At 38.8% G+C, this 25,165-nt stretch overlaps 2 protein-coding genes across 5 annotated transcripts in view; both read right to left on the reverse strand.

Moving 5' to 3' along the window:
• Nucleotides 1–709: 709 nt before the first annotated feature.
• On the reverse strand, nucleotides 710–5,469 carry Cntf (ciliary neurotrophic factor). Of its 3 annotated transcripts, none has more exons than XM_076560513.1 (3): nucleotides 5,284–5,469; nucleotides 3,686–3,786; nucleotides 1,963–2,596 (listed from the first exon to the last, which is right to left on the reverse strand). In XM_076560513.1, exons 1-3 carry the CDS (start codon nucleotides 5,315–5,317, stop codon nucleotides 2,108–2,110), a joined length of 624 nt encoding a protein of 207 aa, XP_076416628.1. In that variant the 5' UTR covers nucleotides 5,318–5,469; the 3' UTR covers nucleotides 1,963–2,107. The 3 variants fall into 3 exon arrangements, with proteins under 3 accessions (XP_006994276.1, XP_076416628.1, XP_015843205.1); XM_015987719.3 differs by having other exon boundaries at nucleotides 3,686–3,811; nucleotides 5,284–5,424; XM_006994214.4 differs by lacking the exon at nucleotides 5,284–5,469 and having other exon boundaries at nucleotides 710–2,596; nucleotides 3,686–4,065.
• Zfp91 (ZFP91 zinc finger protein, atypical E3 ubiquitin ligase) overlaps nucleotides 5,450–25,165 on the reverse strand; it is a 40,670-nt gene continuing 20,954 nt past the window's right edge. The window contains exons 3-11 of one of the 2 annotated variants that reach the window (XM_076560502.1): nucleotides 24,150–24,356; nucleotides 23,865–23,901; nucleotides 23,185–23,286; nucleotides 22,099–22,233; nucleotides 21,193–21,243; nucleotides 20,725–20,803; nucleotides 19,208–19,322; nucleotides 9,681–9,780; nucleotides 5,450–9,180 (exon numbers count right to left, since the gene is read on the reverse strand). In XM_076560502.1, the coding sequence (XP_076416617.1) occupies nucleotides 8,670–9,180; nucleotides 9,681–9,780; nucleotides 19,208–19,322; nucleotides 20,725–20,803; nucleotides 21,193–21,243; nucleotides 22,099–22,233; nucleotides 23,185–23,286; nucleotides 23,865–23,901; nucleotides 24,150–24,356 (1,337 nt within the window). In that variant the 3' untranslated portion in view covers nucleotides 5,450–8,669. Of the gene's footprint in view, nucleotides 9,181–9,680; nucleotides 9,781–19,207; nucleotides 19,323–20,724; nucleotides 20,804–21,192; nucleotides 21,244–22,098; nucleotides 22,234–23,184; nucleotides 23,290–23,864; nucleotides 23,902–24,149; nucleotides 24,357–25,165 lie in introns of both variants that reach the window. The other variant, XM_042283596.2, reaches the window with a different exon arrangement.

Genomic DNA, 25,165 nt, shown 5'->3' on the forward strand with positions numbered 1-25,165 from the left:
TTTAAGTTTCTTGTTTTTCTTCTTGGGGTTTATGTATGTACACATTCTTATGCAGTCCAAGCCACCCTTTAACTCCCAATCCATCAACTTCCTGAATGCTGGGATACTGCCATGCACCACCAAGTTTTTTGAAGATGAATCTGATGACAGGGCACTCAAGAGACTCACCATTTCTTTGAGCTACAGGACTGAGACATCTTCCTATTTCTTCTCATTTAATATTTGTACTTTCTCTGGGCTGCCTTCCACTTGAAACCTATATACATATTCCTTCATATGCAACTGAATAGAGCTTAAGCCAGACTCACTGATTTCTGAAAAGCCTGCAGTATCTGTCACACCTGAGAGACACACAAGTCCTAGGAGAGAGGTTACTCGTGACCTATTGTTCATAATCTTGTTATTCCCCATAAGGAAATTTTAGACCCACTTTTTTTTTCCAAACATGAACCTTGTTAACATACTTTATTAAATGGAAAATGCTGCTGACAAACAGAACAATTTAATAAGCACAAATAAAATAAGCCTTTCTAAACAAAATGAGAAATTATCTATACCAAAATCACAAATGGAATATAATAAGATAGGCCTTTTATGGTGCTGGGTCCAGATGTTTACCGTGTCTAACTTGTTTTCATGAGCCAACTCTTTGTTTTTTTCTCTTGGAGAGAGAAAAAAATTTTATATCATACTACACCAACCCAGGAAACACATTTATTTGTGGCTTTAATTGATCTCTTTCAATTCTTTATAATCCCACCCTAGCTTTGGTCTCTATTTTATACACATACAACTGTATTTTCACAAACACAGTAGAAAGCAGGGTCTCACTTCCTCTGAGCTACTACAGTGCTTGGCTGAGTCCTGTCACATACTTGATCAGAGTTCTAGCCTGCATAGAACCCCTTAGAGGTGAGGATACAAGATGAGTCACATATCCCCACCTCATGCAACTTATGGAAGTTAGCCCTCTCTGACTCATGGTTCATTTATGAAGCAAGATGTCATGATTAGACATGGCCCCCAACTCACGATCTCTCAGGTTTAACCAAAGTAAAAACAAATGGTACCATAGATTCACAATGCACCACTAATGCATAGGCCTCATGGAAAATGACCTTCCTCAGGGATGTGTTTCCTAGTCTTCCATGCTGTGTGGCTCTCACAAGAACATTAAAAGTGGAGCATTACTGTGTTGTTTAAGAATCTCTGGCATTCTCAGTGGGAACCAACCAGACCTCATCCTTCCCTCATGACTAAGCCCAGAGAATGTAAGGTGATGGAGCTCTGTGACTCTTTAACCTGAGCATTCCACCCACTGTCGAACATCTAGTTATAGTACCTATATCACTCATCTGTTAACTTGCTATAAAGTGATTAACCCAATGTTCAAGTACACTAGTCAACACTAAACCAGTCTATTAATGCATAGCCCCAGCTTCCAAGTATGGAAGTACAGTGGGCCCCATTTTTTCCCCCAAATAGAATCTGAAGATGTATAGTTGCTGTTCTTTGCCAGGTGTGGCAACAAATACTTGAGGATGGCTGTCTTTTGCTGACTTCTGAGGATGTGTAGCAAGGGCTGCTTTTCAGTGCTAGGGACAGATTGCATGGCACATCTTCTAACCCTCTGAGACAAAGATGAAAAGTTATTTAGAATATACATAAAGCCATGGCACACTAATTGCCTCAGCACAGCAATGTTATTTTTATTATGGTAATTTCAACAGCGATAGTCTAGGACTTCCTATTTCTTTATTCAGTCTTTTCAGAAGTCAACCAGAACTAGTAACAATTTCTCTTCTGTCTGTAAAACTGTTAAATGCCTAGAAAGGCCACTTAGTATCAAGGAACGTCAAAGCACTAAGGTATGAGGATAGTGCCCTTGTTTCTACTCTACTGTATCACCAATACAAAAAAAAGCATGTGCATACATATGCATACACCTAGAACAACCCTTTATATCCATCTGTTCATATGTGAGCCAACCCTACTTGATGAAAATGCCTGCAGTTTAAGGTTTTCAAAAATTGATTCTGAGAAAACGAGGCCTCAGGGAACTATCTATATCTCACCAGAACAAGAAAGGAGAGGGAAGGGCTAACTGCTACATTTGCTTGTCCTTGGGCCCATAATGGCTCTCATGTGCTGAGATTCCCATCTGATGAGAGGAAATGACACGGAGGTCATGGATTGACCTCACGGTCCACTGTGAAAGCTCTTGAAGGACCTTCAGGCCCCATAGCTTCTTCTCAAAGAGGCCACCATTTCCAACAGTGACAGGCATCCTATCAACCTCATTTTCAGGGATCTTCTGTTCCAGAAGCACCATTAACTCCTCTAGCTGGTAGGCAAAGGCAGAAACTTGGAGCAGAAGAGTATGTATTGCCTGATGGAAGTCACCTTCAGTTGGGGTGAAATGCACCCTCTGGTCTTCTAAAAGCTTGGCCAACATCCCATGGAAGGTACGGTAAGCCTGGAGGTTCTCTTGGAGTCGCTCTGCCTCAGTCATCTCACTCCAATGATCAGTGCTTGCCACTGGCACACCATCCACAGAGTCCAGGTTGATATTTTTATTCAGGCCCTGATGCTTCACCTGGCCGAGGATATAGCAAAACATAGTATGTTCGATATCATCTTAATTCCTTTCTTCAATCACAAATAAAATCTCCTTCACTTCTACAGTCAAAGACCCAAGTTGTAAGAAAAATGTCTAGAATGGAAATCCTTCATTTGGGGAGCCACGATCTTGAAGGACTATCTGAATTTCCCTATTCCCTCATGTATACTCTCATGTTGAGACCAATCCTTTAAAACATAGTAGGAACTAGGTTTAAAAGGGTAACCAGAGTCTAATAAATGGCAAGGCTTTTCAAAAGTTATCAATTCTTAGAGAACATAAATTTTAACTTTATCTGAAGCACGGAGGCCCTTAATGAGAAACCCAGAACTCTACTTAACCTGAGCATTCCATGTACTGTCGAATATGTAGTTATAGTACCATTATCACTCATCTGTGAACTTGCTATAAAAAGTGATTAACCCAATGTTCAAGTACACTAGTCAACACTAAACCAGTCTATTAATGCATAGCCCCAGCTTCCAAGTATGGAAGTACAGTGGGCCCCATTTTTTCCCCAAATAGAATCTGAAGATATATATAGTTGCTGTTCTTTGCAACTAAATTAATTAACTGAGATGGTTAATTTAACATTTCTACAAGACTCTAGTGAATATTCCAGGGAATATTTTTGACAAATCTATTTAGTTACAGGTATACTTCTGATGTGGAAAACTAAAATGTAGGTAGCTTATACTATACAGAGGGAAACTATAAATTTCCCCAAAATTCCATTAAGGTTCTTCCTAGAGCTACAACCCTTTTATTTCCAAAGCTCAAAAATTCTATGAAGAACCAAAACTTAGAAAGTCTACTGTCTATCCTGGTAGGAATCAGAAAAAAAGAAAATCAACTAATGTATCTTCTCACTCAAGGAAAAGACCTGTCTCTTATGCAGCCTAAAAGAAGACAGTAAGGTTTCTCAAGGGAGAGGCCATGCCAAATTATAGGTGTTTAATATATGAATGACAATTAAGACTAGAGTTTTCATAATTGGTTATGGGGTTAAACACTGATGGTTAAGAGTTGAGTTGAAAACAGACAACAGCAAAATAGACAACTTACATAAGATTCCATAAGAGCAGTCAGGTCTGAACGAATCTTCCTTGCTAGCCAGATAGAACGGCTACAGAGGTCCCGGCGGTGAAGGGTCAGAGGTGACTGCTCTGCGAAAGCCATCCCCTAAATCAACTGTCCCAGGAAACAAGTGAGCTGGTTTGCTTCTGTCTTCACTGGGCCAAATAAGAAATGTGACTCCCACAGACTAAATCCACTGGGCATTCTCTAATGGGATTGTGCACCCCCATCCCCACCCCCTGCCTGACTCAGAGGTGGCAGCAAATTCCTGGCTGTGGATTTTTGTGCCTGTGGAATCAAAGGGCCCTTTTTAATCAGTCTTTTTTTTCCGAAGCGTCTGCCTCCATCTCTCTCCTCCACTCAGTACTTAGCACTTGTTTTTATGTCATTGTTTTGCTTTTGTACTTAGCAACAAGGTCACTATCACACTAATCCTCATGATACCCACCCCTGCCTAACATAGTCTGTTATTTACACATATAATCTGTTGACTTTATTCTGCTTTCTACATTCTATTTTTTTTTAATATGGTAAAGTGTATTATTGAGTTAGGTGCCATTTATTAAATACTGTGTTATAGCATTTAAACTTCATTTGATTCTTAGAGTTATTCTGAGCTATGTATTAGTTCTCTTTGGGTGTAAATAATATTTTCTCATTTGATATATAAGAAACTTATCAAAGAAGTTAATCCAATAAACTAGATTTATGTTTCTCCACTGGTCTTTGGGCTTATCCTGCCTCCCCTCTCCCTTTACCATTTTTTGTGTAGCTCCTGTTTTGTGCAAGAGACAAATACTGTATGATACAGGTCCTTTGTAGCATCTTCCCATTCCCATACTTCATAAGGTTAATTTAAACTTGTTTAAAAATTAGCTAAAGGAGCATCTCTAATCTCAATCATGGTGCCTTCCTAGTAGCTACAGGATGTGGAAGGCACTGTTTAGGCCTGTTTGCTCCCAAAGGAAACACCCAACCCTAACTTGGTAACATTTCTGAGGCAGTTTTACTCAAGTGACAACATGCTTCTTTTTCTTCCCAGTCCCAGTCATACTCCATGCTAAACAAGGCTTTGAATGAACAAGAGAATGAACAAGGCTTTGAAATGAGGACAAAAGAGTTAAAAGGTGCTTACAGATCTGCCATTCTATCGTACTGCACTCAGTGGGTGATGCTAATTGGCTAAAGTTTAAAAGTTTCATCCTTAAATGGGTCAATGAGTGTCCCTATTTCATATCACACGTTGCCAAGTTCAAACATTTGCCATCTCAGGAGCAAGTTGACATAGGCAAATAATAAATGAGAAATGACTGTCATTGAACTTTTACCAAGGTTAGACTATGTTTTCTCTTTAAATTAGAACTTGACATAGGTATTAACAGCTTTGTCAAGAAGAACTGATATTAAATACAACCAAGGTTCTGTCATTATCAGAGTAAACTGTATTTCACAGTATCCTAATGTCCCCAAGTAAGCAACTCAAACACCATTTGGAGGCTGCCAAACACAGAACTACAAGGCATCTCAGCATTAGAACCGCTACCCAACTCTCAACAAAGAGCAAATAGCAGCATACAAAAGCCTACCCTGGGGGCATCTGTTTTCTTCATTTAGCAGCATCAACTGTTTTACTCTTGGATGACTAACTCAGTACAACCAAGGAAGACCAGTTGCTTCCAGGAAGACAACTTTTATTTTTCTTCTTTACATACTTATTTTGAATATGGTTACCTAGATTAAGAGAAAACAAGATTTTAAAAGCAAAGTATCCCTTTTATTATAATTTTTTTTTTTTTTACATAACTTTTAAACCTAAATCAAGTAACCACCTATCTCTCATCACAGGAAAAGGGTCCTGCACATTTAAACAGGCAAAAAAGATTTTAGGAAATACAACTGCCCCATTACAATGTTCTGATTTTCTTGAATATATGGAAAATTGGAAGGACAGGAGCAAAACTGGTCTGCAGTGAGGCTGTAAAACCTCACTTAGGTTGGTGGTTGGGTTCACATTCTTCCTCCAAACAGGTGTAAGGGAGGTCCAAGTGCTCTATAATGATGTTTTGCATGCTCATCTCCAGGACTCCCAGTCAGTGTCTGACTAAATCCTGTAAAATGTATTAGGGTCTAATTATGTAAAATACACCAGCAACCCAAGCAAGGAGTATACATAACTCCCAGAAATACCGAGTAATTATCACAACTATATCCATAAAATTTAGACTTGCCAAATGAAAATGAAGGTATGACTAGTTATTTAAAAGATAGTAAGATATGAGTATGAAATAGTTATCATTTTTTTTAAGATTAAAAAGACCCCTTAAAGGACAATTCAACAAGTGGCATGGGAAGAAAGAAAATGGGAATGGTGCTTAGTTTGCTCATATACTTTTACTATGCAAGCACTTATTCTCAAAAGAAAAAAAAGTTCATGAAAAATATCTTAAAATTTATTGCAAACTGCTACAATAATTTATTGTCAGCAAATGGTAGCTATGAAGATGACCGAGCCCCCTTTACACCCCGTCCCCCAAATGAGAGGACTGAAAGTTTCTAATTATTATAACTAGTTGCTTTCCTGGGGAGGGGAGTGAGGTACAGAAAAGAACATATTTCTCCCCATCCCAGAAAGAAGAGATGTTTACAATGCAGTCTGCTTTCCTGTGGGTGGCTATATCTGATGGATGAGTAACCACTCTAAGTGAAATTTATGGAGACAGTCTAAATGTGAAAAACAAAGGGTAAGTGTAGGATACAGATATTAGCTAGAGAAACAGTATCAAGTAGAGCAACTTTGTTGCAGTTCCATTTATAATTACTCTTACAGTATTTTCAAATCTGTGTACCAATGTACCAAGTCAATATACATTTCAAACCAATGTACCAAAGTCAAACTCTGTGGGGTAGGACAGCCTGTCTTCATGCCTTCTCTTCCCTCACATGGAAGGGATGGCAAAGTCTGCAACACTCTAGAGAAAACAATAATGTGTTTAAGATTGTTCCTGTAGGTGTCTTCCTCCCTCCTCCCTGGCATCCCAACCAGTGACATTGGTGGGTGTACAGTAAGTGTCTTTCAGAGATGACATTTTTTGAGAAAAAATTAAACAGAGAAAATTTGATAAACTCCATAGTTTTAGTGTTTGTGAAAAACAAGCTGTTCCTTATTTTGTTCTCAGTCAGACTCTTAATTTTCCCAACAGTCATCATGTATTTCTGACAACCGGCCAGGTCTTCAATGGCAGATTCTGAAGCACACAGGGAGGAACTGCACTTCTAATTCTCAAAAAAAGGGAAGCTGAATTAGGGTTTTAGTCTTCTGAGAGGTATAAGCATGTAAAAACACGATCTGCATCTCCCAATGATATTAATAATCCACAATGCATTAAAATTCCTACTCCAAGAAAAATAGATAATTCGGGGAAAGCCAAAGACATTATCACACAGGTTTCCACCTTTGTTTATGTCTATTCAAACTTTGTCTTTTCTATAGGGGAAACAAGACACAACAGTTTTCTCTGAACCAATACTCTAGGACTCTTAATTTTGTTCCTTCATGAATGACAGGGTCTGGTCTTCCACTAAGGGAGAGCTGGAATGACCAATGACAAAACCAAAACCGAAATCAAAACAAAGAGCCAATTAGGTCAGCAGGGAGATAAATGCAAAGAAATGAATGGTAAGGACAAAAAGAGAAAATAAAATCACAGAAGAAAAAAATCTTTTAAGTGTGATTCAGACCTTGAACAACATTCCTCATCCCCTCAAATCCTTGTATCTCAAAGAGCACACTAGTTACCACAAACCTATCAACCTTCCCTAAGGCTTCCAAAAAAGCACTAGGCTACTGTAGTGATTCTGTTAGTGCTGAGGACCAGCTTTCTTTAAAGGCCACTGGAAAACTATGATTTTAGAGGCTGGCTGTGCTTCTTTAACTCTAAGCCTTGCCTTCAAAGTACCTCTTGTAGGAAGGATCCCATGTCAGAATAATCTACTCTCCCAGCCCCACAAAACATAGCAACAAAGACCCTCCCCCCCAAAAATCAGACTTTCCATTAATAAATAAGGAATCTCAGGTTCCACAACACAAAAAACACACATGTTCAAAGTGCAAATTTCTGCCATTAGCCTGGGACTTTTCTCACTGACATAGAGCCCTGTCTTACAGCCTTACAGAAGACTGTACGTACATAGGGCAGTCCCCTCTCTCTTGGGAGCCTGCTTCCAAGCAAGTGAGCACCATTAAGAGCCATATGGAGGTTTGGGAGGGGGGGGGGACTGAGGTGCTGGGATCCACTGAAGGGGAGGGAGGTGGTCCCCATGTATCCTTCCTTCCCCAAACCCAGTAAATAATGGAAGAGGGGTGAGAGATATGTGCTGTTTTAACAGCATCCTGCTAAGGGGCCCTAAAGTGCCAAGTCAAGCTGCCAGCCTCCAGAAAATAGAATTATATAATATTTGATAAGTGTTGGTTGTTGCATTGAGAAGCCAGAGCCATAGGGCAGCAGTAGAGGAGAAAAGATTTAAATGACAGTAATATATTATTATGAGTTAAAAGCTGATCCAGAGCACATCAGTTATAGGTTGGGAAAAGGAGATCTGCCGATGAGCAGGAAGTCAGCTGTTGGCTGGAACCAAGTATGCTGCTGCTTTTTCAATGACCTTTCTGGTAAAGGCAACATCAATGTTTTAAGGATGAGTGAGGGGAGTTCAGGGGAAGGGGTGGAGGGAGAGAGAAGGAGAAGTGTATGTGTGTGTGTGGGGGGGACGACAGAGAGTCTGTGTGTGTGTGTGTGTGTGTGTGTGTGTGTGTGTGTGTGTGTGTGTGTGTGTGTGTGTCTGTGATCCACAATGCAAAGAGCAGGCCCTTCAGTTATTTTACTAGATTTTAAATGCTTTAAATTTTTTTTTTTGTCCTTTTTATCTTTTAAATACAAAGTCTGCACTGTCCCAGTGCCCAAAGTCTTCCTTTGCACTAAGGTTCAGCAGAGTCTGAATCTTCAATCAGAACCTCTGTGGTAGCACCGAGTATATCCGAGTTCATGTCCAGCCCTTCAGTGCCCCCACTGCTGCCGCTGCCCACAAAGATCTTTCCGTCAGCCATAAGGCTCACCCGTTCTGTCCCACTGCAGTATGACTTAGACATCCCTTCAGCTTCTAGCAGTAGGCACTCTCCAGATGTTGAGTTTCCCAAGGGCTCAGGAAGAAGAGGAAGCCCCTGAGCATCTGCAGGTTGTGTCAGGGGCTCTGGGTTAGTGCCCAAGATATCTGTGCTGGTGATGAGGGCGCCTGCATTGGCTGCCAGAGCTTCTGCAATCAGCACCTCAGGGTGGCTTTTTGCTTTGTGTGCCACTACGCTGTCCTTCTTCTCAAATTTTTTGCCACAGATATTGCAAGAAAATTGGTAGAAGGAGTCTGCATCATGTTTCTTCATGTGCCAATTAAGGGATGCCTTTTGTCGACAAGTAAATCCACAGATCTCACATCTAAAGGAAAGCCAAAGGAAATGAATGATCAAGCAGAGAACTATTAAATCAAGTGCCAGGTGAGAACATACAATAATCCATAGCACATACTTCTTATGAAGGATTAGGAAACGGTTAGATGGAAATCTAACTAAAAAAAATTGTTTGCAAAGCAACAGCAAACAAACGAACAAAAAAAGTCCTATTCAAGTATATAGGCACCACAAAATATGTTCCATGTCTTATTTCAAAAAGGGGGTTGGGCAGGGTGGCTTCGAAGTGGTTAAGGCAGAATAAATTCTCAAAATAATAAAAATATATTTATAAAGAATAGCAAAAAAAAAAAAAAAGAAAGAAAGAAAGAAAGAAAGAAAAAGTCAACAATAACTCCCCAATGAATATCTAGTCTTTAATTTAGTAAAAATAAATAGTGACAACTGAAATGTTTATAAGGGACAAGAAACCTCCAAGAGAGTTAAATGCACTCCTACCCAGATGTTCACTAGCAAGTAAATACTCACTGTAATGGCTTCTCGCCCGTGTGAATCATCCGGTGTACTGCCAGATTGTGGGAACTCTTGAAGGCCCGAGCACAATATTCACAGATATAATCCCTCTGATCTAAGATGAAAAATAATGTGGTTAATGCTCCATTAATACACCTGCTAAGCATTTTCTGCAGTTTGCAGGTGAGCAAGTCTTCTGGTAGTTAGTCTACAGCACACAACACCCTCTGCAATGAGTAAATACTTTGAGCAAGCTAAATTTAACAAAAAATATTGTTTTGATTTTATTTTTTATCCATGAAGTCAGTCAGTAGAATAAAAATCAGCTTAAAAATGTAATTCTTAAAGCCAGTATTATTTTAATACCCAAGCTACATATAGACACACACAAAAAATAAAACTACAAGCCAATATTCCAGATATACATAGATACAAAAACTATCAATAAAATACTTGCAAACTGAATACAGACACATCAAAAAGATAACCCACCATGATCAAGTTGGTTTTATCCCAGAAATGCAGGGATGAATCAATCAATATATGTAGGTAAACAAATCATATAAATGGGCTTAAAGTAAAAAAATCATCACAAGACCATCTCAATAGAAACATGAAAGTCTTTGACAAACTCTTAAATGCATTTATGGATAAAAATCCTGAAGAGTCAGACTGGAAAGAATAAACCTTAAAATAAAGGTTATATAAACAAACAAAAAAACAGCCAACAATCTCGTAAAATCAGCAGTTCCCAATCTGTGGGTCGAGACCCTTTTGGGGGTTGAATGACTTTTTCACAGGGGTCACATATCAGATATCCTGCATATCAGATATTTATATTATTATTAGTAATAGTAGCAAAATTACAGTTATGAAGTAGCAATGAAAATAATTTTTTTATGGTTGGGGGTCACTCCAACATGATGAACTGCATTAACGGTTGCAGCATTATCAAGGTTGAGAACCACTGTCTTTAAAATAGAGAAAAAGAAATCAATAAACAATCCCATTAAAATCAGGAAGTACCATAAAAAGATTTTAGGAGGTAGAGGGTCAAGACAGCTACTGTGAGATAGTCTAAAAACCAGAAGACACTGGGTGTGGGTGGGTCTGGCAGAAGTTCAGGGGAGGGGTAGGGGTTGAATATAATCAAGATATGTTGTTATGAAATTCTCTAAGAATTAATAAAAATATTTTTTAGAGGTTCCAACTTAGGATGAACATCTCACAGGTCTAAGTTTCATCATTTCTTGTTTTTATGACCAAATAACAGACAAGTAACTGGTGAAATGGTGTATATCATTGTTACAGATCAGCTGATTGCAATCCACTTGAGAGAAAACTTGGTCCATGGTGACTATCAGGAAACAGAAGGAGAATGCAAGTCCTTAGCTCATTTTCTACTTTCTTCCTTTTTTTTTTTTTTTTTTTTTTGGTTTTTCGAGACAGGGTTTCTCTGTGTAGCTTTGCGCCTTTTCCTGGAACTCACTTGGTAGCCCAGGCTGGCCTCGAACTCACAAAGATCCGCTGGGCTCTGCCTCCCGAGTGCTGGGATTAAAGGCGTGCGCCACCATCGCCCGGCTTACTTTCTTCCTTTTTATGCACTATAGGAATCTAGCTGGCAGTTTAGTGCTGATGCCCATATTCAGAGCATCACTAAACTTTTCTAGGAACCCCCGAATAGACACACCTAGAAATGTGTCTGCTAGGTCAATCTAAATTCCCCCATCAAAACAGTAAATAATTATCAAGAACAAGACAGTTCACTATCCTCACTCTTTTCCAATATTGCTTGAAACAATAAGGTAAGAGGATATTAAAAATGTACAAGTAGGAAAAAGGGTCAAATACTCCTGATCTGCAAATAATACCATATTATCTATAACAAAGATCCCAAAAATTCTACCATAAAACTTCTATAAACTATAAACAATTTCTGTCAAGTTGTAGAATTAAAAAAAAAAATACCAACTTACAGTAGCCTTTCTATATACAACAAAGAATGAGATCATGGGACACAGTCTCATTGACAACAGCCTTAAAGTAATTAAAATATCTAGGAATAAACTTAAATATGGAGGTAAAAGACCTCTACAATGAAAAGGAAATCCTGAATAGAGAGAGAGGAATGCACTAGAAAATGGAAAGACCTCCCATGAGTATGGATTAGAATTAATATTGTGAAAAGTGACGTTTACCGAAAGACATTTATGGATGCAATGCAATACTAATGAAAATGTCCACAACATTCTTCACAGAAAAGAATAAAAATCCTAACATTCATATGGAACCCCTCAAGACCCTAGACAGCTAAAGCAATCCTGAGCAAAAAAGAACAATGCTAGAAGAATAACCATTCTATATTTCAAGATATATGACACTGGCACAAAAATAAACACGAAGATCAATGGAACAAAAGAGAAGATCCAAATATATGTACACATAACTATAGCCATCTGATATTTGAAGATGCTCTGCTGTCTAACATTATGTAAACTTAACACAAGCTAGAGTTTCTTTTGAAAGAGGAATTTCAACTAATAAAATAGCCCCAGTAGATTGGCCTGTGGTACTTCAGGCCATGATTGATGATTGCTGGGCCTAGTTCACTGTGGGTGGTGCCACCCCTGGGCAGGTAGTCCTAGGGTTAGCCAGTAAGCAATGTTCTTTTATGGTATCTTTAGTTCCTGCCTTCCAGGTTCCTGCCCTGACTTCCTTTGATGGATTGTGATGTTGAAATATAAGGAAAACAAACCCCTTCCTCCCCAACTTGCTTTGGGTTGAGATGTTTTTTACAGCAATAATAATTTTTAATTATACAACTATTAAATTATATTTGACTGTAAAATTTAATAATAAAAGAATCCCAAACACAAAGATTCATAAAATGGTGCTGAGAAAATGAGATGTCTACTGAAATCAGGTCTATACCATCTTGCACAAAAATTAACTCCAAATGGACCAAAGACCTCAGTATGAATCATGAAACACTGAAATTGCTAGAAGAAAACTTTAAGATATAGGTTTAGGATAGACTTTCTAGATAGGACTCTATTTGTTGAGGAGTTAACAACAACTGACAAGTGTGGCCCTCTTAGGGTTTTATTGCTGTAAATAAAACATGACACCATGACCACAGCAACTCTTACAAAGGAAAACATTTAATTGAGGCTGGTTTACAGTTCAGAGGTTTAGTCCATTATTACCATGGCAAGAAGCATGGTGGCATGCAGGCAAAGGTGGTGCTGAAAGGTCTACATCTGGCAGCAGGAAGAGTCAACAATCTGCTCTGCCTGGCTTGAGTTTCTGAGACCTCAAAGCCCTCCCTTAGTAACATACTTCCTCCAACAACATGTCTACTCCAATAATGCTACACTTCCCAATAGTGCTAGTCCCTATGAGCCAATGGGGTCATTTTCATTCAAACTTCCATAGGGTTGGTTCTCATAAAACCAAAGCTTCTGTACAGCTAAGAAAACAACTGAATGAAGAGGAATCCTATAGAAAGGGCAAGAATCTATGCCTCTTATACATTTGACAGATGATTAATATGTAGACTATATAAAGAACACAAAAAACAAAGAATCAAGAAAACAATCCATTTCAAAAATGGGCTATGGATCAGAACAGAGTTACAAAAGAAATAAAAGTGGCTAAGATACATCATGAAAAGTGTTCATCATCTTCAGCAATTAGAGAAATACAAATGAATATCCTTGCCAGAATGGCTAACAAAACCACTGACAACAAATGCTGAATGGAGGAAGAAACCTTCATCCACTATTGGAAATCAGTGTGGAGAATCCTCAAAAAGCTAAAAATAAATCTACCAAATGGCACAGCTATTGCACTCTGACAATGCCTAAAGAACTTGAAATCCTACTCTATCTACAGGGTACTTGCTGAGTCATGTTCACTGCTGTTCTACAGAAGCTAGAAAATGGAAACAAATGTCTTTCAACTAATGAATGAGTAATGAAAGTGTGATCGATTGATCTATCTATCTATCTATCTATCTATCTATCTATCTATCTATCTATCTATCTATCTATCTATCATCTACCTACCTACCTACCTACCTATCTACCTACCTACCTACCTCCCTAATGTTTTATTCAGCTGTGAAGGAAAATGAAATCATGAAATTTGTAAGTAAATGGATGGAACTAGAAAAATATATTGAGTTGGGTAACCCAGATGCAGAAAGACAAAAGTTCTCTATTACTTGTGGTTCCTAGCTCCAAGCCTTCAGATGTCAGCATATAAACTGGAATAACCAGGCTAGTCCCAGCACTGAGGAGGCAGAGTTGGCTAGATCTCTTTATAAGAACAGCCTGGTCTACATAGTGAATTGTAGGTCAGCTAGGGCTATATAGTTAACCTTGTCTCAAAAAACCAAAATAAAACCCATCCAAACCAAAAATCTAGGTATAAATGAGGGAACCAGAACCTCAATCCTAGTTGTACCAACATTCCAGATACTGCATAAATGTTAGGATTTTGTGGTTTGAAAGAGAATGGGCCCTATAGGCTCACATATTTGACTATCTGGTTTCCTGTTGGCGAACTATTAGGAAGGATTAGAAGGTGTGGCCTTGCTGGAGAGGACTCACTGGGGGGGTGGCTTTGAAGTTTCAAAAGCCCAAGCCAGGCACAGACTCTTTCTTAGCCTGCAACTTGTGGATTGGATGTGAGCTCTCAGCTACTTCCCCAATGCCATGCCTGCCTGCTGACATGCTCCCAAGCCATGACAGTGGACTAACTCAGACTTTGTAAGTAAGCTCCCAATTAAATGTTTTCTTTAATAAAAGAAAGCATTTTTTCTTTTATTAAAAGAGTTGCACTGAAAATGTTGTCTCCTCACAGCAACAGAACAGTAACTAAGACAGACATTAAGTACATTTTCTATGAGTTTTTTTCTTTAAAATATTTTTTCATAATGTGGAAGATTCACATAAAAACAATGTAACATTTTTTAAATTTTTATTATTTTATTTTATTTTACTATACCATTCAGTTCTACATAACAGCCACAGATTCCCTTGTCCTCCCCCTTCCTGCCCCCGAGTATACCCCCCATTCCCACCTTCTCCAGAGCAAGTCCTCCCCCGAGGACTGAGATCGACCTGGTAGACTCAGTCCAGGCAGGTCCAGTCCCCTCCTCCCAGACAATCTAACATTTTAAAAAACCCAAATAGCAAACATTATAGCTTTCTATTGGAACAAGTTGATCCATGTCTAAAACAGTAAACATGCTGTTTCAGGTTAAATGATATTTTTTGTATTTTAAAATAGGCAGCAGGCAGCCTTGGTGGGTTAGAGTCAAGGGGCATGGCGGAAAGTCATTCACACCCTGCAACAGCACTCACATGGGAAGTTTATTGGAGGGGGGTGGTGCGGGGAATGGGGGACACAAGAGCTGAGGAGAGAAGAGGAAGAAGAAAGAGAAGAGGAGACAGGAAAGAGGGAAGACAGAAGGCCTCGTGGGAAGGGGGGGGTTGCTCTTAAAGGGGACCTAGGGAATGCAAATGTTCTATATAGATGCCACTGTCAGGACCCTGAGCAGGCCAAAGTACTGCCTGCTTACTGGCCAGGTCCTCAAGGGGCAGGCCAGGTAATACTTAAATGCTAATAATACCCAGATAATATTTCAATTATCTTATTTGCCACCCTGCATCTTCTGCATGAAAGTATTTCCTCATTTCATTGTAATTCCCTTCCTCACCTCAGGTTTTATAGAACTTAAATGAATCTAGCATAATGTGGAATCAATAACATAAAGGATCACTGTACTATGCTTCTACTACTTTGGTTAGGGAGCCAAAAGACAAAGATATGTTGAATAATTTGTTTTTAACCACTACATTTTCTATCCCATTTAAAACTATTTGATGCAATCACAGTAAAATCATGCGTAAGTTAAGTTGTCAACAATATCTACTTTAATCCAATACTCCTTCCCAAATAGCTTTAACATGTGTACCAGTCAGATATGGTAAGTGGCTCACTCAGGAGGCTGAGGAGTGAGCTATGTTTTTCCTTAAATTTGAACATACACAGCAGTCACCTTGGAGATACTAATGAATATGCTGACTCATCACATATGAGAGAGGGCTAGCAAAAAACCCAAATGCTGCCAAAGCTGGTTATTCTGTGCTGCACACTATACAAGGTCTGAAAATACAATTCTACAACAGAAACAACAGCATCACACAAATGTCCCACTTCGTCTTCCTGACAATCAGCTTAGAACATTCCAGTTTCCATGGAGCACAGCAAATATGGGGTACCCACTTCATAAGTTACATTTACAAATGGGGCCTGCAAATACTAATTTCCAAAGGGAAAGATAACATTCTGAAATTATATTAACCAAATATAAATATTTGAACCAGAATGCATTTTAAAAGTTTCTCATAGTAGATTTGGGGTACTTAGCTAAAATAGTCTAAGCTGGCTGTCAGGAAGACTTTCAGTGGGACAAAAAAAACGGTACAGAGAGAACAAAAAAAAAAAATTATAACATGTATTCAGGGAGCAAAACAGCAGTCCTCCCCTGCACCAACCCCTCAACTAATATATTATGAAGAAATGACTGTAGACTTTGGGGAAATTAATGCCCAAAAGTTCATATCCTGGTATTTTGCAAATGTCTACTATGTTGCAAGTTCTATATAATAAATAGAAACACATGTTATCTCACTTCATCTTTATTATTATTATTATTATTATTATTTTACAACACCATTCAGTTCAACATAATAGCCACAGAATCCCCTGTTCTCCCCCTCTTGCCCACCCCTCCCCCCAGCCCACCCCTCCCCCCAGCCCACCCCCCATTCCCACCTCCTCCAGATCAAGGTCTCCCCCGAGGACCGGGGTTGACCTGGTAGACTCAGTCCAGGCAGGTCCATTCCCCCCTCCCAGACCGAGCCAAGTGTCCCTGCATAAGTCCCAGGATTCAAACAGCCAACTCATGCAACGAGCCCAGGACCTGGCACCAATGCACAGCTGCCTCCCAAACAGATCAAGCCAAATGACTGTCTCACCCATTCAGGGGGCCTGATCCAGTTGGGGGCTCCTCAGCCTTTGGTTCATAGATCCTGTGCTTCCATTCATTTGGTTATTTGTCCCTGTGCTTTATCCAACCTTGGCTTCAACAATTCTCGCTCATATAAACCCTCTTCTTACTCACTAATTAGACTCCCAGTGCTCCACCAGGGGCCCTGCCGTGGATGTCTGCCTTCAGATTCCTCAGTCCTTGGATGGGGTTTATGGCACCACTATCTGGGTGTCTGGCCATCCCATCACCAGAGTAGGTCAGTTCCTGCCGTCTCGCGACCATTGCCAGCAGTCTTTTGAGGGGGTATCTTTGTGGATCTCCGTGGGCCTCCCTAGCTCTCTGCTTCCTCCCCTTCTCACCTTCTCATGTGGTCTTCATTTACCATGGTCTCCTATTCCTTGTTCTCCCTCTCTTTTCTTGATCCAGCTAGGATCTCCCACTCTTTCCCTTGACTGTCGCCCTTTATTGTTCCCACTCATGACCAGGCTATTCATGTAGATCTCGTCCATTTCTCCGTGTCTTTTTTGGGGTCCCGTTTTCCAGGTAGCCTCACTGGTGATGTGAGTAGCAGTCTAGTCATCCTTGTTCCACATCTAGCATCTTCCTATGAGTGAGTACATACCATATTTGTCTTTCTGAGTCTGGGTTACCTCACTCAGGATGATTTTTTCTAGATCCATCCATTTGCCTGCAAACCGTGTGATGTCATTGTTTTTCTCTGCTGAGTAGTATTCCATTGTGTATATGTGCCACAATTTATTTATCCATTCTTCAGTTGAAGGGCATCTAGGTTGTTTCCAGGTTTTGGCTATTACAAACAATGCTGATATGAACATAGCTGAGCAAGTGCTCTTGTGGTATGATTGAGCATTTCTTGGGTATATGCCCAGGAGAATTCTTTCTTTTTTTTTTTTTTTTCTTTTTCTTTTTTTCTGGAGCTGAGGACCAAACCCAGGGCCTTGTGCTTGCTAGGCAAGTGCTCTACCACTGAGCTAAACCCCCAACCCCTCACTTCATCTTTATTACAATCAGTCTGTCATATTGGTACCTGTAATTTATAGTTAAGGAAAAGTGAAAAGTATTTGACCTAAGTGAGAGTACATACATCATCATCAGCTAGGGGAGAGATATTTTTTCAAGGGGGAATTTTTAGTCTTACTCTCCAAGACTGAGGACGGAACACATGCAATTATTATCAAGTGTGAGATGCATCCATTTACTACTATGTAGTATTAATAGGCTTTTCTATGTTTAAAGCAGAATTTCATTCAGATTGTCACTGGCTATAAATGAACAGAATTTGAGCTTCTGTTAATACATTAGTCAGCTTCTGTTTTTGAGTTGTTTCTATAGGAAGAATTAGCAAACAAATTCAGTAACTACCTTTTATGATCTCCACACATACAATCATCTCGAGCTATTTAATAGAAAAACATATAGGAAAGCAAACCCCTTTACTGTTTTTCTTTTTTTTTTTTGTTTTTCGAGACAGGGTTTCTCTGTGTAGCTTTGCACCTTTCCCGGAACTCACTTGGTAGCCCAGGCTGGCCTTGAACTCACAGAGATCCGCCTGGCTCTGCCTCCCGAGTGCTGGGATTAAAGGCGTGCGCCACCACCGCCCGGCCCCCTTTACTGTTTAGGATTTCTCATTAATGTTCATTCTACTTTTATCCCTAACTGCTACTATCAAGTGTCTATCTTTGTTGATAAGTATCTACCTGAAGCAGAGTTAAAAGATTCTGATTGTTTAATTAGGTGATCATTGGCAAATTTTTTAATTCTTTTAAACTTCTGGTTTTGTATAACTGAAGTTACAGTCAGTTATCTTTTGGAATTGCTCTCCACTTTATTCTTTGAGGCAGGATTGCTCACAGAACCCAAAGAGCACTGATTCCTGATAGTTAGCCAGATTGCTCTATAGATGCTATTTTCCAAGTGCTAGGATTATAGGAAGCCATCTACTTGGCTTTTATATGGGTCCTAGAGTATCTCATCTCTGGTCCTCATGCTTGCAGGGCAAGCGCTTTATCCCAACAACAAGGTTATTTTAAGACTAGAAAACCAATGAATGTCAATCCCAATACATGGGAAACTATGGTAGGATGGGTTGAAGTTTGAGGCCAGCCTGGTCTCCACAGTGAGTTCCAGTACAGCCAAGGCTTCTTAATGAGATCTTATATCTTCTCTATCTCCAGCTCTTAAAACAGGTTCTGTCTATGCAATCCAGCCTGGCCTACAACTCAAACTCCAGCTTTAGTTTTCCCAGTGCTGGGGATTATAGGTGTGTGAACCCAAGTTCAACTCAAAAATGGCATATTTAAATTTCTATATGTTTATATTTTATTAACGTTTATTGTCCTATGCTTCTCCGCTAGGACCTTTTAAGAAGACTTGTACTAGAAAAATCTTGCTACATTACCAGACTATACGCCCAAACTGCAGTTCACTTGGCTACATGATAAACCGTTTAGAAATGTACCTGTATGATGTTTGGCATGTCGCAGAAGTTGTTTCTGGAGCCTGAAGAGTCGTCCACAGGAGGGATGGGGACATACATATTTTTTTTTCAGCAAATGCTGGTATTTAATGTGGTGCTAAAATAGCAAAAAAGGAAAGTGAAAAGGAAAACTAAGTTTTCTCAACATTCTTTTTTTTTTTTTTCCTTTTTGCTAAATCAAAAAGGTTCTAAAGGAAAACTAGCAGAGCAAAATGGTAAAGAACACAGGGTATGGAAGACCTGGATCTACACTTGTCACTCACTAGCAATGTGATCTTTGATGTACTTAAACATTTCAAGTTTTAGTTTTCATTTGCAAAATAAAAACACAATAATGGGTATACCAAATGGCACACACCAAAACCCAAACCCAGTATTACTGTAACAAAACTATACTCCAAAAGTAAGGTCTTAGTTTCTCATATTTGCGGCTAAAGACTAACAGGAATTTCCCAAGTAGCATTTCACTATTTCAATTCCGTTTCCTGCGAGACTTGTACATACCCCCAAACCCAGCCAATAAAATATCTATTCACTTAAGGGAAAACTTAAAAAGACCAAAAATTAAAACAAACAAACAAACAAACAAACAAACAAAAAAAAGCATTTTGAACTATCTCAAAGAAATCACTTGTTTGAATGCTATATTCATTTTGTCCTAATATATATTAAAGTTAAAATCTATTATTCTGTGTCTTTTTTTTTTAAAGATTTATTTATTTATTATGTATACAGTGTTCTGTTTGTATGTATCCCAGCAGGCCAGAAGAGGGCATCAGATCTCATTACAGATGGTTTTCAGCCACCATGTGGGTGCTGGGAATTGAACTCAGGACCTCTGGAATAACAGCCAGTGTTCTTAACCTCTGAGCCATCTCTCCAGCCCTATTCTGTGTCTTTGTGTATTGTTTCAATAATCTGTTATAAAGACTTCTTCAAACCATTTTGAACATAATGTAACACTGTAAAAGTCCAAGAAGTCCTGTACTTGGGCTCAGGGTTTTCAGTTCTTCATTAGTATTTCTTTAATAGAATGTGCTAAGTAAGGTTTAAGTGTATCCCCCAGGGTTCCTGTGTTGAAAATCTAAGTCTTCAATGTAATAAACACTGAGATATATTCTGTCCTCACAAATGGTTTAAAGTTGTTAACAAAGTGAACTCAGATCCCCGTTTTTTCCTCATGCTTCCTTCTTGTCCTTCAGCCTTATACTACTCTGTGATGAAGTAAGAAGACCCCTTTCCAGATGCTGGTACCACATTCTTAAGACTTCTAAGGGATTCAGAACCAAAAGCCAATACATTTGTTCTTTAAATTACTAGTCTTAGGTATTCTGTTAAAGAAGTACAAGTGTAGTAAAGATGATTTATGCAATTTTATATTTAGGAATATTTTTCTTCACATTTTATTGTTTACAAATGTTACACAAATTGACATCTTAGGAGATAAGTAAGTAAGGGACACTGTATCAAAGACTGTCTTGTGTAACAACTTCACTGACCTGCAAATAGCGAGGGTGAGCAAGAACAGTCCCACATCCTTCCATCTCACAACGGACATATTGGATTGGAGGTTTTTTTCTATTACCAAAATGTTAGAAAAAAGTTAGCAGAAAAAAAGTTAGCAAGAGAACTGATACTCTATACATAATGTGATAACAGAGGTCTCATATAAATTAAAACATCTACAGAAATACAAAGGTTTCAGAAAATTTGTACTCAAGTAATCAAACTGCCAAATGCTTGATAGTTTAAAATAGCATGAATAAGCTAGCAAGCTATAAAATACTGAGGATTTCAGACGACTCAGCATTCTTCAATGAAAATGAAAACACACCATCTGTGTATTATGGACACTAAGGAAATCTGTGCAATTTTCAATAAGCCACACCTCCTTTGCTTATGAAAGCTAAAGTACTCAAACACCTATCAAAGACTTAAGGTATAAAAAAGGAGCAGAAATGCCTCACCTCCTTTTGGGTAACCGTGGACTTTTGTCATCTTTTCTCCTTCTCCCTCTCCTATAATTTAAGAAAGAACAGTTTACTAAATATTCTAGATGGAAGCTTATGGAGATAAGGACGGCTGAAGCACACTCTAGGGGCCAAAGAACAGGTGGCAGACACAGAGCATAACCAACACCACAAAAAAAACAAAGGCATCTGGCCATCAAGCCAGATTTACTCTGAGGTAATTCCACTCATAAATTATTCTTTACCTTGGAGTAAACTAGGCATTACTATGAAATATCTGACTAAATTTCAATGTTATTACTTGAAGGCTAGTTATAGTAAAGAGTTCACCATCTAAATGCAATTAATCAAAAAAGACAATCGAGGATAATATAACACTTAATCTTATTTCTGCAACAAAGTGTACGCCATATGGAAAGTCTTTACAGAATCAAGGCTTCTGTATCATTTAACCTATTAGTTTTTGAGAACACACATTTGATCCCCCCCCCCCCCCGGCTTTTTCTATTCCCTCTGTATCCCCATAGAGACTGTTTTTTATATATTACTTTGCAATGAAACAAAACCAACACCAAAACAAACTTTCAAACTTCTGAGGAGTTGCCCCAAAGAAACTCAAATTGCTTAACATGAGCAATTTACCACACATCTTTTGTGTACTTGGGTATTTTATTTGAGAGGGTCTCATTATGTAGCCCTGGGTGGGCTGTAATTAGCTATGTAGACTAGGTTGGCCTCCCAGGTGCTGGGATTAAATGCTCTATGCTCGAATGTGTGTGTATGCATGTGTGCACGTACATGTGCACACACACTCTCATGTACCTTGAAGCCTGTCTACTAATGGTTTTAAAAGAAACCATTTAAAAGAAAGGTTTCCACTTTTTGTAGAAACTGCCTACTCACTTCCTAGGAGGCTCCTCATCTTCCCTAATTTCATTCTCTTCTTCTTTCACCTCTACTTCTACTTCCACTTTAATTTCTTTCTTTTCTTTCTCTTCTTTCACCTTCCCTGATTTTCTCCGTGGCTTTGGGGTTTCCCTGCAAACAGAAAAATATCTCAATACAAATATTCTAACAAAGACTTCATTAAAGGTAGTGTATGATACCAGGTTAAAGTTTAGTATTTATCGTTATCTCATTATTCTGAAGCTGTGATTCTCAGCTTACAAACCACAACATCAACTGTCCATTCCTCAACCCCATAGCAATGATGTATATATATATATTATGTTCATGGGTGAATACTGCTTTGTATCGTTCCAATTTTAGTGTATGTGCTGCCGAAGCGAGCACAGGTGAATACTGCTTTATACTGGCTAATTTTATGTTAACTTGACACAAGCTGGAGTCATCTGAAAGGAGAGACCCTCAACTGGGAAAATGTCTCCTTAAGGGGAAAAACCAAGTCCAGTGTGGATGTGAGCTGGTGGTACTGGATTCTGTAAGAAGGTTGGCTGAGGAAGCCATGATTGAGTAAGATAGGAAGGAAGCAGTGTCCCTCCACGGCCTCTGCCTCAGCACCTATTTCCGGGTTCTCACTCTGCTTAAGTTCCTGTCCTGACTTCCTTCAGTGATGGTCAACAGGTGTGGAAGAGTAAGTCAAATAAACCCTTTCCTCCCAAACTTGCTTTTGGTCATCATTGGTCTTCATAGCAACAGTAATGCAAACTCAGGCAGGCCAAAAACATAAAAATCAAATCTTACTATAGTTGCAAAGAGAAAAAAAGATACTGAGCGAAACAATTCTAAACATTCCAGAAAACCTTATTAAAACATGCACACATCTACTAAATAGTATAGTTAATATTAAAGTTCAACAGATCAAAGAGAGGGTTATGTGAGAATAAGTTGTTATATTTGCAAAACAATCTCTCATTTAAAATTATTTTTATGTTTATTTAATCTTGCAACAAAAATAAAACAAACATAATCAACTGTGTATTCCTATTTATTTTTCACTAGCACATACAGTAAAAATTTCAAACATGCCTTTCAAGGTGAGGCTTGTAGGTCTCATCTCTTGGATCATCTTTGAATGGTATTTCCTCTTCACTGACTAACATCTCTTCTTCCTCCTCCTCTTCCTCATCACTACTAAAAATAAGCAAACAAATGATAAATTCTGGCTCCAAGGATTATCTGATAGGACTGAATTAGAATACTTAAGACACAGCCAATCACATTACCTAAAATTTTTATCCTTATGATCTGATTGGACTACATTCTAAACTCCTTTTTTATAAGCAATACTTAGAACTCAGAATCCACAAATAAGATATACTATAACATTTTTAAGTAAAAACAAGAAATAATTGCCCAATGGCACAAAGACTTAGACAACTGAGTTTGTAATTCTATGTCTGATAAAAAAGACAAAAGATTTAATCAATATTAAATTACCAACGTACCATGAAAGGCACTGGCAAGATACTTGTATTTCTGTGCCAACACAGAATAATTTCACCCAGAGAATATACTCAATACATGCTTTTGGAACTAGGAAATCAAGTTTTGTGTTTTACAGTCCATTTTAAATTAAATGTGGAATATTAAGTGTGATATATTAAAAATGAAGTTAATTTAACAGCTCAAAATTCTATCAAATAAAAGTCTCAATCATTTAATGCAATTGAGTATTCAAAGATTTAAGTATGAAATAAACTTTGTACCTAACGCCACCGGGAGACTGATGTTCTTCTGGAACGTCTAGGAAATAAAACCAAAATTTACTGAGAAACACACACAAGACATTTTCTTTTCATAGTCAAAGATTAAGTGAAATCACTGAAGTAGTTCTGTAAATGGAGACTATCTACAATGTATCTAAAACAAATCCTACCTACATTACCACCTGTCCCCAGAAATTTAAGACATTTAGGTAAATGCTCAGCATTACATTTGAGATTAAAGAACCAATTAGGCATTGGAGTAATAATACTGTATTTGCACCGTACCATAATCAAGCTGATCTGTAATTGGTTCTGACTTGCAGACAAGTTGCAACGAACCAGTCTTGGACCTAGAGCTGCGAGTATTCTCAGTGTCTCGAAGGCGAGAGATAGATGTCCTGCTACTACTGCGCCAGCCCCGGCTAGGTCTCGTTGCAGAAATGGAAACTTCCTGAGGGAGGACAGAATCATCTTCTTTCTCTTCCTTGGGATCTAGGTGAAAACAATTCTTTTCAAGTTTTCAGTTAACCAGCAAAATACCCACCCCCACCACCACACGTTTATTAATAAAAAACAAGAGGACACTGAAATAACATGGGTCTTTATTTGAGCCTAGTGGTGGTTTGAATTGGAATGACCCACATAGGCTCATATATTTGAATGCTTCATTATCATGGAGTGGTACTATTAGTGTGTCCTTGTTGGGGTTGGTGTGGCCTTGTAGGAGAAGTATGTCACTGGTGGGTTGGCTTTGGGGTTTCAAATGCTCAAGCTAGGCCCAGTATCTCTCTCTCTGCCTGTGGATCTGGATGTAGAGCTCTCAGGCACTTCTCTAGCACCATGTCTGCCTGCATGCCACCACCTTTCCTGCGATGACAACAATAGACTAAACCTCTGAACCTATTGAGAGCTGCTGGTAGTGAAAGTCCATGAGAGTATACAGCAGTGACAACTAGTGTTCAGAAGGTCAACCTATCAGAACTAAGGGTTCTGTTAGAGGAACCATCACACAAGGTGTTATGGGATTACTGCCTTTTGAATGAACTGGCTGTCTCTTGTTGTAAACTTCTTGTGCAATAACAGCTATGATTCTCTCCATTTACCGTGCATCTCCATGTTAGTGTGCATGTAATCTCACGATTGCATCTCAATCTTGGGCACAGCTTTCCCTATACATTTGGGGTAATTGGACAACTGTTCCCAGCTGCGTTTATTTTTCATTAACATGTATCTGGCTAGGGCCATTCTCCGGACAAAAGTATTTCAGCAAAGATACCTTTTTCCAAGGACAAAACTGCACA

Source organism: Peromyscus maniculatus, chromosome 1 (assembly GCF_049852395.1).
Source record: "Peromyscus maniculatus bairdii isolate BWxNUB_F1_BW_parent chromosome 1, HU_Pman_BW_mat_3.1, whole genome shotgun sequence".
Classification (NCBI taxonomy): Eukaryota; Metazoa; Chordata; class Mammalia; order Rodentia; family Cricetidae; genus Peromyscus; species Peromyscus maniculatus.